We start from the raw sequence: 18,055 nt of genomic DNA, 5'->3' as shown, positions 1-18,055 counted from the left end.
GGAAATTAGAAATGGTTTTGAGATCCCTGAAATAAAATATTTTGCCTTATATATTGGCAATAATAACCTATACTGTGACATCCATAATATGTAGAGTTATCTTCTTAGAGGGGCATTTTGGTTAAGTAGTAGGTTATTTTTCTTAACCATAAGATTTGAGACTAGCTGATCCTAGAAATTACTGATTTACCCTCTCATTCATTTATGATTTATCACGTTTTCTCATAAGGGACCTAAGGAAACATGAGCTACCCAGTGAAATGATACAGAATCAGTCTGTTTCTAGGTCCATGGAATCTCCTCAGAGTCATTGTACTTTCTCAGCATTCTTTATTGGACTTAAGTCTTGGTCTAAATCTAATCCTGAAATGAACCCAGCCACAAGTTGGAACACACCTGTCTACCCCAGTAGATATGACATTTGATTGTTGCTGCTCCTGAGCTTGAGCTAGCACTTTCTGCACTTCAGTTCAGAGATGTTGACTGAAAGACTCAGTCAAAGAGATTGTATAGTGGGTGTGGCACTTGCTTTACTGTGGCTATTCTAGGTTGTTTTTTTTTTTTTGATTTTTGGGCCACACCCAGTAATGCTCGGGGGTTACTCCTGGCTATGTGCTCAGAAGTTGCTCCTGGCTTGGGGGACCATATGGGACACCGGGGGATTGAACCGCGGATCGTCCATGGCTAGCGCAGGCAAGGCAGGCACCTTACCTTTAGCGCCACCGCCCGGCCCTATTCTAGGTTTTATCCGTAGAACCCTATATGGACTCTTGAGCCCACAAGGACTGATCCCTGAGCACAGAGCCAGGAGTAACTTCTTAGCATTGACAGATGTGACACTCCCCCCAAATAAAGGTAGGTCAGGAAGTAATTGTTGGGACCAGAAAGATAGTACAGTAGGAATGGTGCTTGTCTTGTTTGCAGGGATCCTGGGTTCAATCCCTGGCACCACATATGGTCCCCTGAGCATAGAGCAAGAAGTAAGACCTTGAACACTTCTAGGGTGGCTCTGAAACAAAGCACGGAAGTAATTGCCTTCTTGGAACTGTGTGCTCCAGAAAGGCAGGGATCTAGATCATCTTTGGGCTCTCTCGCTTCTAGCAAAATGACTGGCACACAGCACGTAAGCTGCACATATTTTGGGGAACCACACCCAGTGATGCTTAGGGGTTCTTCCTGGCTCTGTACTCAGAATCACTTCTGGCAGTGCTTGGGGAAACGTTTGAGATGCTGGGATATAACCAGGTTGACTAAGTACGAGGCAAGTGCTTTATGTGCTGTATTATCTTTCCAACCCCAGGCTGTGCATCTTAAGTAAATGAGTGAATAGGTAAATGCCTGGCCCCTCAATAATTTTTATATTTAAACACCATGGTTATAAGGTTATTCATAGTACACTTTTTCCACAGATAAAGTTGTTCATAATGAGTTTCAATCATACAGTGCACAGTAACCTTCACCAGTGCGCACTTCCCATCATAATGTCCCCAGTTTTCCTCCCACCCTCCTTGATGCCCACACCCCTTCCTGTCTCTGAGGCATACATTTTTCTTCTCTCTCTCTCTATTCTTTCCTTCTTTCCTATTAGACACTTTGATTTTTTTAGTGCAGTGCACATTTCTTGCCCATAATGTCCCCAGTTTCCCTCCATCCACCCTCCCCTCGCAGGCATTTTACCTCTCACTCTTTCTGTCTCTCTTTCTCTCGCTCTTTTCTTTTTGACCATGTAGTTTGAACTATTGTTAATGAAGGGATTCCTTGCGTGCCACTTTAACCCCTTCAGCATCCAGTCCTTGTTCAGAGTGATCAATTCCAGCTGTCATTGTCATAGTAGACCCTTCTATAAAAATTATAAAATTATAGTAAATAGAAAAAAATTATACTATAATTTTTAAACTGATAATTTTATTTGTTTTGGATAGACACTACAATATACTTATTGCATTTATTTATTTTTTAATTGATTGATTGATTGGTTTCTGGGGCACACCCAGTGGTGCTCAGGGGTTACTCCAGGCTCTGTGCTCAGAAATCACCCTTGGCAGGCTGGGGGACCATATGGGATGCTGGGAATCAAACTGGGTTACTCCCGGGTTGGCTGCAATGCTCTACAGCTGTGCTATCTCTCCGGCCCGCATTTATTATTTAGATCAACAATTGACCTTATTCATACAGAAGAAAAGTATCCTGTTTGGGGAAGGGAAATAATTCTATAAGAAAAATTTGTGGGACCAGAGAGATAGTACATCTAGTACAGGGGTAGCAAACAGGATTTTTACTCTCACTCAAAATGGCAAAATGCAATATGTGTTTAATATATTAACGTTAAAATTATATGCTTTTGTGTGAGTGTTTGTCTGTTTTGGCAGGTCACTGCTTGGTGTGGCTCTCTGACTCTCACAGTTTAAAATTTTGGCTCTTTGTGTCGAACTTGTTCGCCACCCCTGAAGTAGGACAATGACTTTGCACACATATGATCCAGTTTTGATACCCAGCAGCCCATTTGGTCCCCTGAGCACTTCCAGGAGTGCAAAGTCAGAAGTAACCCTTGAGCATTTCTGGGTGGTTAGCCCCTGCAAAAAAGAAAGAAAATGTGTAACTTCATTAACTCCAGTCTTTAAGAAACTTGGTGATCATAAAATGTTTCCTGATAGCAATTTCTCTTTCATTATAAAATCATTATATTGATTGTATAAAATATTCGTAAATTTAAATTCACATATTTTGAGCCACACACTCAACAGTACTTAGGGATCCCTCCTGACTCTGTGCTCAGAGATTACTGCTAAGAGGGTTTATGGGACCATGTGTGATGCAGAGATCAAACGTGGATTAGCCATGTACAAGCCAAGTGCCCAATCTGTCATACTATTTCCCAGCTCTATTGGGAAACTTTAATTTTACTTTTTTATTTTAGTTTTTGGGCTACACCTGGTGATGCTCAGGGGTTACTCTACACTCACAAATTACTCCTGGCAGTGCTAAGGGGACCATTTGGGATGCTGGGTATTGCTCCAACCCCTTTATTTGGGTAATCTTAATTTATTTGCAGCTTAATTCTTTTTAATGTCCTAGTTAGTGTTCCAGTATATGGCTGGCTACCTCATCTTGGGAAGCTCCAGGATACAACATAAAGTTGTTGCCAGATTTTGTTGACAAATAGACCAAGGATTGAGTCTCATCACAAGTACAATGGACTCGGATAAGTCGTTTTATCTCCCTCGGTCTTTTTTTTTTTAATTTGTAAAAGTTGATGAGAAAAAGTGACTCCTTTTGAGCTGTTGTTCCTTGTGCTTTGCAGTGCGTTACACAGCACTATTAGCTGCTGCCTTGCCAACAGCCAATGTGGAATGTAGCCAGCCCATACTGTGGGACTGCAGTACCAGTTGTTAAAATGAATTGAAAGCCTTCCCTGCCAGTTGGTAAAACGTGAATGCCCATCTCCAGATGCTTCCACTAATTCTATAAATAATTCACTCTCTCTCTGCCAACATCTAAGCGTTACTAATGCTTGGCATTCTGACCTATATACATTCGGGTAGGTCAGTACTTAATAACATGGTGGATTTCATCTCCTTTGCTCATAAGCCATCACTTTTATTAAACTGACAGGGTTTGCACAATCATTACTTTCAGACATTTAGGCTGTAGCTGTAAAGCAAAGTAAAACAAAATGAGATATGCCTATGTTACTAATGCTATTGTCATAAGTATCATACATCTATTCTCAGAGAAGATGCTAACTTTCATTTCTTTTAACTTTATGTATTGATTGGTTGGTTTTCGGGCACACCCGGCAGCGCACAGGGGTCACTTCTGGCTCTGCACTCAGAAATTATTGCCCCTGACAGGCTGGGGGACCATATGGAATGCCAGGAATCGAAGTGGGTCCCTCCCGGATGGCCACGTGCAAAGCAAACACCCCACTGCTGTGTTATCTCTCCGGCCTCATTTCTTTAAAAAAAAATTATGCTTTGCTTTATGTAGATTTTTTTCTTGGGGTAGGGGCACACCCAATAGTGCTTAGGGTCTGGTCCTGACTCTGCATTCAGAGATCACTCCTGGCAGGCTTGGGGGACCAGATGGGATGCTGGGATGGAATTGGAGTTATCCAAGTCCTACCCACTGTTCTACTCTATGGTCTTATTTAAATACTTAAAAAATTATATATTTTGGGGCCGGAGAGATAGCATGGAGGGAAGGAATTTGCCTTTCATGCAGAAAGATGGTGGTTCGAATCCCAGCATCCCATATTGTCCCCTGTTCCTGCCAGGGGCGATTTCTTTGCCTAGAGCCAGAAGTAACCCCTGAGCACTGCTGGGTGTGACACAAAAAAAATTTATATATTTCTTTTGAGTCACACCTGCAATGCTCAGGGATTATCCCTGGCTCAGGGGCTCCGGGGTAAAACCTAGCAGTGTAACCATATGTGATGCAGGTGTTTGAACCAGAATTGTGGTCACTGCTACATACAAGACAAGTGACTTAACCTTTATATTATTTCTCCAGCTTCCTCCCCAGCTCTTTTTCTGTTTTTGAGCCAAACTTGTTAATGCTCAATTCTTACTCTTTGCTCTGTGCTTAGGAATCATTCCTGCCAGGATTTAGGAGGCCTTATATGGTACCAGGGACTGAGGTTAGCTGCATGCAAAGCAAACGTCCTACCTGTTAGACAGTCTCTCTTACCCTTCTCCCCAGCCAGTTCATTTTTTAGTAGCAGATGCATATCTTCTTTCATGGTTTTGTTTCGTTTTGATTTTGGTTTGATTTGGGGGCCATTCCCAACTGTGCAGAGGGCTTATGCGTGGTTCTGTGCTTAGGGACCACTCCTGGCAAAGTTCTGGGCACCAAATGGGGTGCTAAGGATCAAGTCCAGGTTGGCTCTGTGCAAGGCAAGCACCCTACCTACTGTACTATTGCCAATCTATCTATCCCTATATGTTTTGAAGGTATTTACAAAATTCCTTTTCCAGGTTGAGTCATTTTCTCTACTTGCTATTTCAAGCACTATTTTGCTTGCCTTCTGAATTTATTCTTTATTCTATACATTGCTCTTTTTTGGCTATCATTTTGGTTTATTGTTTGTGTGGTGCTGAGGATCAAATCAGGGCCTCATACATTGCTATCAAATGCTCTGCTGATGAGCTACATTCCCGGCCCTCAATACTTTGAATCATGCAGCTGTCACTGGGCTTGACAGGATCCTGAGCCCTACTCATGGCAAGTGACATGTATTTTCATGACTGTATTCCTAAGTCTTTTTTTTTTTCTTTGGGGGGGGAGGCACACCCGGTGACGCTCAGGGGTTACTCCTGGCTATGTGCTCAGAAATTGCTCCTGGCTTGGGGGACCATATGGCACACTAGGGGATCGAACCGAGGGATAGAACCTCGGTCTGTCCTAGACTAGTGCCTGCAAGGCAGACGCCTTACCACTCTGCACCACCACTCTGGCCCGTCTTTTTCTTTTTGATATTATGCTTACTCTTGCGGGGGAGGAATAGGACTTGGGCCATTCTTGGTGGTACTCAGGAGCTACTCCTTATTCTGTACTAAGGAGGCCATATGCCAACTAGAGTTGGCCACCCTGACCCTTGTTCTATCTCTCTGGCTACTTTATGCTTTTTCTAAACCAGCCATAAACAAACTAAGACAAGATTTCAGTCACAAGGTTTTAGATATTTAAATATCTACCACAAGCTGACTTGGCTTTTTTTTTTTTTACTTTTTTGGACCACATATGGCTGTGCTCAGGATTTATTTCTGGCTCTACTCTCAAAGATCACTCCTAGAGGTACTCAGGGGACCATATGGAATGTCAGGGATCAAATCCAGGTGGACTATATGTACCTACCTATACTATATAGATAGGTGCCTACCACCTATTGCTCTGGTCCCTTGACCAGACATTTTTCATCCTATATTTATTTAGGCTTGTAAGGAAGCCCCTAATACAGACTTCACTTAAGAAGATTTCTGTTTTGGTTTAATAAAATGCTACTAGAGCCTTCCCCCCCCCACACACACACACACAAAAGAAGCACAACAGGATTTATTTGTTTCTGTTTTTAACTAGAGTCATTTAAACATTATTTATTTGCTCCCTGTTGTAAAGTGAAAAGTCTTCCAGAATTTAGGTGGAAGCTGTAAATAATGCTTTGTCTTCAACTTGGCTTGTCTCGCAAGGTCTGAAATGACTCGTGTTACATACTCTTGCCAAGAGCACATGTTCCTTCAGTATGGAAAAGAGAGAAGTTTGAGCGAGTTATGCTAAATGTGCTTATGTCCAGCTGAGGCACCCATGGCATCTACTTTAAAGACTGTCCTGTTTGTCTCAAGAATAATGATTTTATTGTGTATTAGGTCATTTTTGTCTGCTAGACCTTATTTGATCAAAGGTTCGTTTAGGAGACTGGAGTGATAATACAGCAAGTAGAGCATTTGCCTTGCATGGAGCCAACCTGGGTTTGGTCCGAGGCATCCCTGAGTGCTGCCAGGAGTAATTTTTGAGTGTAATTCCTGAGCCAAGAGTAAGCCCCGAGCAGAGATGGGTGCGCCGCCTTCCCCTCCAGATTTGGGATTCAAATCAGAGACAGCTGAACACATGCTCCCTGCTTTAGAGGAGTTTGTCATGGCGACTCACAGTAGTGGGAGGATGCGCCCTCTGTCACTGGGCCAAGTTGCAGGGACCAGATTTTGGTCTTTGGAAAAAAAATTTTGAAATGATTTAGAAATAGTAAACTGCCTGGGCATTAGTGGGAAAATAGCATAGTATTTTAATATTCTTTATTTGGGAAAGAGGGCGCTCCCAAGCCGTATATGACCAGTTAGTTCAGTGCTTGAACTTTCTGTGTGGTCCTGCTTTAGCCCTTTAATGCTGGGGGGGGGGGGGGTCATTGGGACCAGCCCAGTAGTGCTTAGGGAAGCCTCTGGAGTTATACCTAGAAGTGCTGAGGGTTTGATTCCAGTGCCAGGAATAAAACTTTGGGGTCTAATGTGTGCAAGGATCCCTGAACCCTGTGCTGCTTTCCTGGCCCCAATGTCTTTATTTTTTTTCTTTTTCTTTTTCTTTTTCATTTATTTAAAAAAAATGCATTACATAATTGACATAATGGATCACAATACATTATACGATTTTACACAATACAACATGATTTTTAAAAATAGAAAATTAAAAGAAAAACTAAAGAGATGGAAGAAAAAGGAAAGAAGAAAAAGTTCAGTAGCAAGTATATTTTTGAAAATTATTGAATCAATGACTTCATTAAAGCACCAACAGAAAGTTTAGTCAGCCCCCCAAGTCTTTAATTTCAGGGATTTACATTTTGATACAATTTTGTTTTTTGTGTTTTGATTTGTGTTTTTGATTGTTATATTCTTCCTAAAGTGCTGTTATCCTCACTTATAAATATAAAGTTAAGAGGAAATATACTAGCTTATATAACTCATAACTGTTTAAGATAATAAATAGATGTTTGGCAACTGAAAAGATGTTTGTACCATTTTGTTTTGTGATCTGAGTCTAAATGTTCATTGTAAGATCAGCTTGGTGATGTTAAATTCTGTACCTGTTTACATAGGACTGTGGGGCAGTTTTGTGTGTGATGTTTATTTCCTGTTGAGAGTTGTTCAAATTTTAGAAGTTAATGGGGAATGACTCTGGAGATTGCTTAAAGGGCCGTATGTAGAACATAACTTGCATGGAGGAGCCCCACTTAAATCTGTGACCCCACATGATCGCTGAGCAACAAGCTGTGAGGAGCCTCAGATCATTGCCAGCTGTGATATTCCCCAAAACAAAAACCCAGAACAAATGAAATGAAGTTAATAAGCCAATCTATAGAAAACTATACAAAAGTTTATTTTGTAGTGTAACTTTTTTTAATTTTGTTTTTGAGTCACACCTGGCGATGCTCAGAGTGTGATTGAAATTGCCCCTGGCAGGCTAGGGGAACCATATGGGATGCCAGGAATTTGACCATTATCTGTCTTGGGTCGGCCGTGTGCAAGGCAAATGCCCTACCGCAATGCTATCTCTCCAGCCCCTGTAGTGTGACTTTTTCAGGACTTTTTTTTAACCTGAAAAGTAAAAAAGGTGTAAGGGCCAGAGAGTTGGCTAAAGAGGCTAAGCACATATATTACTTGCTGGAAACCTGGAATTAATTCCATAAGGTCCTCTGAGCCCAGGTAGAATCCCTGAGCATAGAGTCAGGAGAAAGCACTGTGCACAGCTGGGTGTGGCCCCCAAGCACAAACCACCAAAAAAAGTTTAACAGATCAGAACAGAATAGAAGAGAGCAGCTTTCTAAAGCTTCTTTGAGGACAGCTGTTCAGTGCTTCCACCCCACTAGAGCATTGACTCTGACTGCTTTTCTTTTCTGTTTTTTGGTACTGGGGATGAACCAGTACCAAAAAAAACTGGCTTCATCGGTGCAAAATGTGTACGGTACTACTGAGAATACCCCTGGCCTTGACTGAATATTTCTGTTACAAAGCTAACATACATTTCATTTTTAAAAATATTTTCCTGGGGGCCGGAGCAATAGCGCAGTGGTAGGGCATGTGCCTTGCACGCAACTGACTCAGGATGGATCTTGGTTCGATCCCCACATCCCATATGGTCCCTCAAGCCAGGAACGAATTCTGAGCACAGAGCCAGGAGTAAACCCCTGAGCGTCACCGAGTGTGGCCCAAAAACCAATTATTATATTTTTTTTCTTAAAAAATAGTTTATTGAAATGTGTGAAGAAGGATCTGTCTTGATATTTGGCACCACATGGAATCCCCAAGCACTGAGCTAGGAGAAGCTCTCAGACTTCACTAAGTTTAACCCCTACCCCAGATAATAAAAATAAAAATAAATGTATAGTAAGGGGACCAGCTGTGGCCCGAGAAAGAGCATATGTCTTGCATGTGGGAGGCCCTGAGCTCCATGTGACACCTGAACACTGCTAGATGGTCCCTATACACTAATGATAACAGCAATACCCAAAAAAGGAAAAGCTGTAGTGAAGGTGGCATGTTTGGGTGTGTTTTTATTTGGGGACCACATCTGGCAGTGCTTGGGGATAGAGAGTAGATCAACTCCTGATGGTGCTGGGGAACCATATGGTGCTTGAGATCATTGAACCAGGGTCATGCATATTGACCAAGTTTACACTTCAGCCCTGCGAATCGTGTCCCTGGCTTCTGTGAAGATGACAGCTTACTGCAGCTTCACTTTCATATGTAGCGCCTCTTAAAGACCATGAAATCAGGCAATTATAAGCTCTTGGAAAATATTACCTGTTCTCAGAATTGTCTTACTTGTCAGCAAAAAGGGCTCCAGATATGTGCCTTCTGATAAAATGTTCTGTGATTTCATGTACAGTACTAACCTTATTCTTTATTTTCCCATTCATATTTTAAAATTTTAGACAGAAAACATGCATCTTTTTCCAGTAAGGATAAAATGAAATAAAATATTAACCTGAAAACCCAGAACTGGAAAAATAGCTCAGTGGGCTCAGCAACAAGCTTTTGCACACAGGAGGCCCAAGTTTGATCCTGCCACCACAAAGTTCTCTGAGCATTGCCAGGAACAACCTCGGAGCACAGGTCCAAGATTAGTCCCCAGTACCAGCACTGTGGCCCACAGACAGAAAAATAATTTTGAAATGTAAGAAATAAGGCTAAACATGTGCTGGGGAGATAGTGGACTGAAGCATGTGTTTTACATGCCCAGATTCAATTCCTAGCACCAAATGATTCCCTGAGCTCTCCTAGGAGTGATCCTGCAAGCTCCTTCTCAGAAGTAGCCCTGAGCACTGCTGTGTATGGCCTCCAACAAACACACAAGACATAAAGAAGCCCATTATACAGCTGGGTTAAAAAATATAGACTGAAGTTAAATCTAACTGTGAAAGACTTGTAATTCACATTGGTCACAATAAAAATTAAAAGAGAGAGAAAAAATAGACTGAAGTTTAATGTGAATTCAATATCTGCCTATCAGTTAGTGATTTGGGGTCTGTGATTCCTTTAGCATAAGTTAATGATAATCATGTTTTAATGCCTGTCTATGGATCTTTTAACTGAAAACCTAAAGTCAGTTTTTCATTCCAGTTGTTCATATTTTACGAAGTCCCCTTGAACTGAATTGGGGGAATACTGGCTCATTGCTCCCGGGAGAAGAAATGCAGGAGTATTTTCCTGCAAACCTCTGGTCACAACATTCATTTTTGTCATTCTGTGTGTTTTCTGTTTAAAGACATCATTTAATATGTTAGTGATTTATTCATTGAGCTCACCACTAGCTCATCTTTAAAAGATTACCTAGCTCACATATTTTCTTCATAAAGTACATGAAAGCTTAGGAACATCAAATAGCACTTTCGCACTATGACTGGGGATATTTCAGAGAGCAGAATCACCAACAAAAGTAAAAAGTACGAAATGGCTGCATTAGACTACAAAAGTAGAAGAGCTGTGAACACAGGCGTGGTCAAGCTAGGCCCAGTTGGTGGCTGACTTCATTATCTGCTGCCTTGTGTGTCTGCAAGCAACTGAAAATGTTGATTCAGGTTAGAAATACTTTGAGAGAGCAAATATGCAAGTATGAAATTTGTAAATAATGAGGATAAGGGCCGGAGAGATAGCATGGAGATAAGGCATTTGCCTTGCATGCAGAAGAACAGTGGTTTGAATCCCAGCATCCCATATGGTCCCCCAGGCCTGCTGGGGATGATTTCTGAGCATAGAGCCAGGAGGAACCCCTGAGTGCTGCCGGGTGGGACCCTCCCCCACAAATAAAAATAAATAAATAATGAGGATAAACTATATCAGTGTTTCCCAAGGTGGACCATATTGTCCCACTACTCAGTAATGCTGGAACAACGGTAGGGGAGTAACCTCAGGTACAATTAGGGAGTAGTTTTTTTCTATTTGCTTAGTGAAGGTAGAGTAGACATGAAGTTTATGTTCTGGAAAAGGGGCTCTAGGGCTGATACCCTTGAGACCCTCTGAACTATTATTAACAAAAACTACAAAACTTTTTAGTTTTTAGTTTAGCATCACCATTGTTGTGGATTTTATGTTGTTATATAGTGATTTAATCCTGAAAAGTGAGCTAAAGAAATAGGACAAATTATGAACTAAAGAGATAATACAGTGGGTAGGGCACTTTTCGTACACATGACTGACTGGGTTTGATTCCCAGCACCCCGTATGGTCCCCTGAGCCCTGCTATGGGTGATGCCTGAGTATCGAATGAGGAATACGCTTTTGGGCTTGTTGATTGCTTTTTTCTGAAGAGCAAGGAGATATCTATTGTGCCAAGTTCTTTAAAAACAAATGTGTTTGGGGCCAGAGAGATAGCACAACAACATTTGCCTTGCAAGCAGCCGGCTGATCCAGGACCTAAGGTGGTTGGTTCAAATCCCGGCATCCCATATGGTCCCCCATGCCTGCCAGGAGCTATTTCTGAGCAGATAGCCAGAAGTAACCCCTGAGCGCTGCTAGGTGTGGCCCAAAAACCAAAAAAAAAAAAAAAAAAAAAAAAAAAAACCAAGTGCGTTTGCCAGTAGGTTTGTGAGAGTCACTTTGGACAGCATGGGGGAGATTATTAAATTAGCAGTATGTTAATGAAAATCAGGTTGCCCTTTTGAAGATTGCTGAGCTGTTTATTTGTTCTCTGTAAACTAGGAATTTCAAAAGCAGGAAAGATAGTACAGTAGGTAAGGCTCTTGCTTGCATTATGTGGATGGACACAGGTTCAATCCGCAGCATCCCATATGATCTCTAGAGACCCTTAGGAATGAATGAGAGCTGCACCAGGAGTAACCTATTAGCATGGTCAAGTGTAGCTCCAAAACAGACAAACAAAAACCCCCTAGAAATTGCTTATGCACATCCTTTAGCCTGCTGACAGAAAAAGAAGAACTAATTCAAAACTAAAGAAAAAATAATATAGAAGTGTGTTGGGTCATAAAATGAATCAGAGGGAGAGAGATAGACAAAGATTAGTCTCACTCCTCTGTGGAATATAAGAAAAAAAAAAAGACAGGACTGTAATAGCATTTAGAAATAATAGAAAGGAGCTCTAGAAGGACCAGCCCTGAAATGAAGCTTATCAGAGAGAGTGTTGAGTGTAGTTAGAGCACTACTTGCACTGACTACTACCATGACAATGATAGTGAGAGAGAGAGAAGTAGAATGCCTGCCTGTCTTTGGGACAGGTGGGGGAAGAGAGAAATGGGGGACATTGGTGGCTGGAAAGTTACACTGGTGGAAGTTACACTGGTGAAGGGTACATTTTATGTCTGAAACTCAACTACTATTTTTATAATCATAATTTCTTTTAAGAAATTATTAGAAATGTTTTCTCTGTGTATCTGATGGGATACAGTCACATGGTGTTTGCTTAAACTCATACTGTCAGAGACCTATGCAAATACTTAAAGATACTTCCCTTCCCTTTTCTCCCCCTTACCTGACCTTACCTGGGGCCTGTGAACCTGGCAAGAAAGAACTGGAGCTTGTGGAAAACTTCTCACAAACAGTTAAAACTCGTCTCTAATTTGGTACTGAGTGCTAAGAGTACTGGATTGTAGTTTCAATTTTGCCCTTGACTAACTGGTTGACTTTTGATAAATTGACTCCCTTCTACCTCCTCGCTGTGAAATGAGAGAGTTGAACGCTATGTTCTCTTCAGTCCTTTGCATCTCTCATATTCTGTGGTTCTGTGATTCTGTGTTAAGACTGAATTCAAAATGTGTACCATTATTTCAAGTAATGTATTTTTATCAATGAAAATCCATTGCACATGTCTTTTGTCACTGGACTATTAACTTGCACAGCACAGTGAACTTGACAGGTAGCACTTAAATTTAAGACTGTTAAGGCTTAACACCCTAGCTCATGGTTTGTTTTTGTTTGGGGGCCACAGCTGGTGATTCTTGAGGGTTACTTCTGGCTCTGCACTCAAGAATCACTCTGGCAGTGCTCAAGGAACCTGATGGGATACTGGGGATAGACTCCAGGTTAACCATGCGTATAAGGCAAGCACCTTATTTTTTGTACTATCTCTCTAGCCTCCCTCTAGAGATCATGGTTTAAGAGATCTATACTTCGTATGCAGTCTATCAGATAGCTGTTTTTAAATTTTATTTTTCAATGTTAAAAAAGATCTCAAAAGATACTGTTTGAACTTTTAGGAAAAGCTTTGATAATCCAAGAGTTGAGATTATATTTGTTTTTTCTGGCTAGTTGTGCATGTTTTATGCTTTAAAGGGCTGACAGTCTCTTGAAAGAGAACTTCCAGACTTCTCCTTAACATTCATCTTATCAGGAGTGCTGTGCCTTAACAGAATTGTTTGGCATTCTGCAGAGATCACAACTCCAACTCGCTAAAATAGGACTGAAGAGACGACTCACAGGCATATGCCTTGCATGCATAGGCCCCAAGTTCAGTCCCTAACATTGTGTGGCTCCTGAATGTGTGGCAGGAGTGTGGAAGGAGCCTGACACTGTCTGGCTGACACTGCCTGACTCTGTCTGGCTCCTGCCAGGCCATAGCATTGACCTCTGCACCAGTTGACTACGTATTATCAGGAGTAGCCTCCTATCCTCTGAGCATTGCTTGAGAGAACCACCCCCCTTCACCCACATCATACACTAATAAACTAGTTGAAATTAAAGAATAAGGTTACTCCGGGCTCTGCACTCAGAAATCACTCCTGGCAGGCTCAGGGACCATATGGGATGCAGGGATTGAACCCAGGCCAACCTCATGCAAGATAAGTGCCATATGAATCACAAGTAAGTACAGAAGATGCAAGGATGGGTTTTAGGGTCAGTGGAGTCCAGAGTCAGAGATTCTGTTCTTCAGAGTTCCAGAATTCAGCTGTGCTCTCCACTTTTATAGGCTTCACTCTTTCAAAACTGCTTAACAATCACATATAATAATGGCATTTGGGGACAGATTCTTTAAAAAATGCATAACTATCCTGCGCCTTGTAGGATATTTAATCTCTACCAAGTAAAGCTACAGAATTCCCTTCAGGCTGGTTAAGACACCACCAGGGCTCAGGATGGACATGTGTCATCTGAGGCCAGTGGCCAGGAAGGGAGGGTCCTGGACTCACTAATGTGAGTCCTGGACAGGAGATCAACAGCATCCAGGACCAATGCATTTTCAATGTGTCTGTTTTCTTCTCCCAGTGAGGACTACGGAAAGAACTTCAAGGATATTACAAATCTAATCAACAACACCTTTATTCGAACGGAATTTGGCATGGCTATTGGTCCTGAGAACTCTGGAAAGGTGAGACTCATTTAAGCATATGTAAAATTGAACTTAATGACCAAGCACAGGGTTGTGCTAATATTGAGGCAATCCACTGATGCACAGCAGCATATGCATTTTACAGTACTATATTTTACAATAGGACAATTCGATATTGAGCATTAAAGAATGGAATTCACACAGGTTCTTTTTTTTGTTTTGTTTTTGTTTTGTTTTGTTTTGGAGCCACTCCTGGTGGCACTCCAGGTGGCACTCCCAGCTCTGTGCTCAGAAATCATTTCTGGTAGGCTCAGGAGACCATATGGGATACAGGGATTGAACCCAGGCTGACCTCATGCAAGGCAAACATTTGTGCTATTGCTCTGGCCCCAGGTTCTTTTTATTTTTTTCCTTCTCTTCAGGATGCACCAACTCAAAATTATCAATTGTTTTGTTCCAATGTGTGCTCATAAGGACAGCATTTTAGTTTAGGAAAAACTGGTTAATCAAATTAAGCATGATCAAATTTATTGATGTGTGTCCCTACCTCAATTCAGGATAATGTTTCAAAGACCACTTAAGGCTAGCTGGTATCGTATCATTCTTATCTTGCACATAGCCGGCCTGTTTCAATCCTTGTCACGAGAGATTGATCTCCTGAGTGCAGAGCCGGAGTAAGCCCCAAATACCACTAGTTGTGACCTAATAGACTTAGGCAGAGTGGAGCAAACCAATCAGTCTACCTTTATAACTCACACTTTATAACTTTATAGCCCTTCAGAACCCTTTATAACGAGCTTAGCACTAAAATACTCTTAACTGATGTCTGCTGAAAATGGAGTAAGAACTTTCTGTGTCTTCAGAGTTTATACTGATTCTGAACTGCCTTCTTCCTTGATTTGACAAAGGTGATTTTGACAGCAGAAGTCTCAGGAGGAAGTCGAGGAGGTCGAATCTTCAGATCATCAGATTTTGCAAAGAATTTTGTTCAGATCAACCTCCCTTTCCACCCTCTGACTCAGATGATGTACAGTCCTGAGAATTCGGACTATCTTCTAGCTCTCAGCACTGAAGTAAGTCTAGTTTTATATTCACAGACTACATTGTTCCAAAGGACTTGCTTTAGATTGCACTTCTTTCTAGAGACTTCCTCTGAGAGGAGGTCTGTACTTGCAGTTCTCCCCCCCCCTTTTTGAAAAAGGACATGCTTTTCTCTTATTACTGGTTTAAAAAAATATGATGTCTAGTTACCAGTTCCATTTTTTTAAGTGGGTAAATGTGTGCCATTGGTGTGATAAACTAGAAAAGTTTAATGTGATTGTTCTGGTCCTGCAAGAGACAAGAATAAACTCTCAGACTCCCAGGGCTGTATGTGGGGTGTGTGTGTGGCAATAACCAAAATTGTCAATATCCCACTGTTGTCACAGCGGCCAGGAATTTTTTTGGTTAGTTTTTAAAGTATATTAGGCATATTAATTTTTTCTCTGATACTCATATATTAATATCCATAGCCCGTACCACATTCATATGCCTATACCAGAAGCCAGTGTCCTTCCGTTCATCTTCCTCTTCTCTCCTGAAAGGCCCCTAGAAACTCATTCAGCTTTTTCTTTCCTGTAGGATAAGGTTGTCATCATGGATGTTCAGGCAGCTGAGTTGCCAGGCTATGATAACTATAATTATGCTACCTTTTTATAGATCCTGCCATCTCATTTCTTAGAGGGTGGTCTACTGATTGGCAACAGGAGATAAAACTCCCAGGCTGACTGGTTTAAGATGTATGTTCTCACACCCTGATCCTGATCGGAGTGAGTCAGGGACCTTTGAATGTCTCCTCCACTGCATGCTGAAATGTGAACATCATTGCTCCAATGACTGTCCAGGAGATAAAGCACAGGGTTGTGGCATGTGAACAAAATTTTTTTGGGATCTGCAAAGAGGTGGCATAGGTAGGATGGCAGACACTGAAAGAGTCTGAACCCTGGGCCCGCATGGACAGAGCTTTGATCAGACTGAAGGACTCAAAATGGCCAGAGCTGAGCAGAGCCACTGGATCCAGAAAAGGAAAGCTCATCCACAGGGGAGGCTTCCTATTTCCACAGTGATTCCTGGAAATTGTTGCTTGATCCTAACACCATGTAAGGGAGCAAAGAATCCACCACGGGATAGAAAGAACCTAGATCTCCCATGTCCATTGCCATTACTAGGCATTTTAAGGTCTCTCAACTGACTATCCCCAGGAAGAAGCAGGCATAATATTTTTATTCCTGAATTTTCTTCTAAGTAAGGAGAAGTTGGAAGTACAAATACCAGGGTGGAGAGAATGTTTGTACTAAAGTTCAAATAGGTGATACCAGACCTATCCCTGTCTTTCTGGGTAGAATGTGTTGGGTTACAGATGCTGGGTGGTGAGCATTAGCAGAGGAGGAAGAGAGGGAGGGAAGGGTTTATAAGTGAAGAGGGAGCAGCTCAGACGAATTCTCTCTAGCTCAGCACCATTTTATACCAGCATGAAGATCTCTTCCCTCTCCACCCAAACTGGGCCCAGAAATATGTGTTTCTAATGTGATCAGTTTGTCAGTCCTTATTTTGTAAGTCTTTATTGCATTTGCAAATGTTGGTTCATCCATCCTTTTGGCAGCTCCATTTGCTTGACTGCTCTGGTGTCATGTTTTTAGAGTTCCTACCTTTCTGACACCTTTTGGTTGTTTTTTTTCTTACCCATCCCTAAACCCCTATTGCTTATTTCACTCTAAGCACTCTCTCTCACTCCTCCTATTTCAAACTACCTGCTATAATACATACTCTAGATTCTTAAGTCCTTCTCACTGGCCCTAGCTTCCCCTTTGGATTCTGTCTCTCTAGCTAGATGGACATAGGCATCTCATACTCAGTTTGAAACTCTCTGTGCTCTTCTCTCTGACATTAGTTTTTAATGTCAGAATTTCTCCTTAATATTAACTAAAGTTTCCATAGTACATCTTATCTCCCCCTGCCCACTTCATCCTTATGTATAGGAAATCATCCACTATTGCTGAATCAGACTTTTTTTTTTTTTTTTTTTTTTGGTTTTTGGGCCACACCCAGTGGTGCTCCAGGGTTACTCCTGGCTCTGAGCTCAAAAATCGCTTTTGGCAGGCTCGGGGGACCATATTAGATACAGGGGATTGAACCCAGGTCGTCCCAGGTCTTCTGCATGCAAGGCAAATGCCCTACCACTGTGCTGTCACTCTGTGAATCAGACTTTTAAAGTCTTAAATTTATTCCTCTTAACATGATTTAGAGCAGGGCTTCTTAAGCTTTTCTTATTCCTGACCCCTTTTCTCCTGAGAAATTCTACAAGCCCCACCATTTAAGAAGTTAGGGTTTAGAACCTCAGTAATTCTTATCAATTAAGGTAGTAGTCACTCACTACTTTTATTACTTCCAGTTTGGATCCTCTGAAATCTACCTTTTCCATTGTAAAACAAATACTCCACCCCCCAAAATGTAAAACTATGTCACTTTCCGACTTGAAATACTTTCCTCTACTCCCAGAGCCCAGAGCCTCTGACAAAGTAAAGACCAGATTCATCAGTGCTGAAGAAAGGTTCTCCAAGAGTTGTTCATCCCCTTCCTCCTCCCGGACCCTGCTTCATCAGGATCTGGAGACTTTCTGTTCTCTGCACACATTGTATGTTTTATCACCTCTCTGCCTCTACTGGTCCTGCTCTGTCTTATCTCTTTGTTTGCTTTCTTTTGGTCATGTTACTATCCTCCTCACAAACCATCTCTAATTCAGTGTTCTCTCCTC

At 41.7% G+C, this 18,055-nt stretch overlaps 1 protein-coding gene across 1 annotated transcript in view; it reads left to right on the top strand.

Moving 5' to 3' along the window:
- Positions 1-18,055, top strand: part of SORT1 (sortilin 1) — an 84,751-nt gene that overhangs the window by 38,868 nt on the left and 27,828 nt on the right. Inside the window, exons 4-5 of the mRNA XM_049765841.1 lie at positions 14,199-14,301; positions 15,171-15,335. Coding sequence (XP_049621798.1) covers positions 14,199-14,301; positions 15,171-15,335 — 268 coding nt within the window. The remainder of the gene's footprint in view (positions 1-14,198; positions 14,302-15,170; positions 15,336-18,055) is intronic.

The sequence above is a fragment of the Suncus etruscus genome, chromosome 19 (genome assembly GCF_024139225.1).
Source record: "Suncus etruscus isolate mSunEtr1 chromosome 19, mSunEtr1.pri.cur, whole genome shotgun sequence".
NCBI classification, from domain to species: domain Eukaryota; kingdom Metazoa; phylum Chordata; class Mammalia; order Eulipotyphla; family Soricidae; genus Suncus; species Suncus etruscus.
Note: the sequence above shows the minus strand (reverse complement) of the source record. Positions and strands in the feature narration are given on the sequence as shown.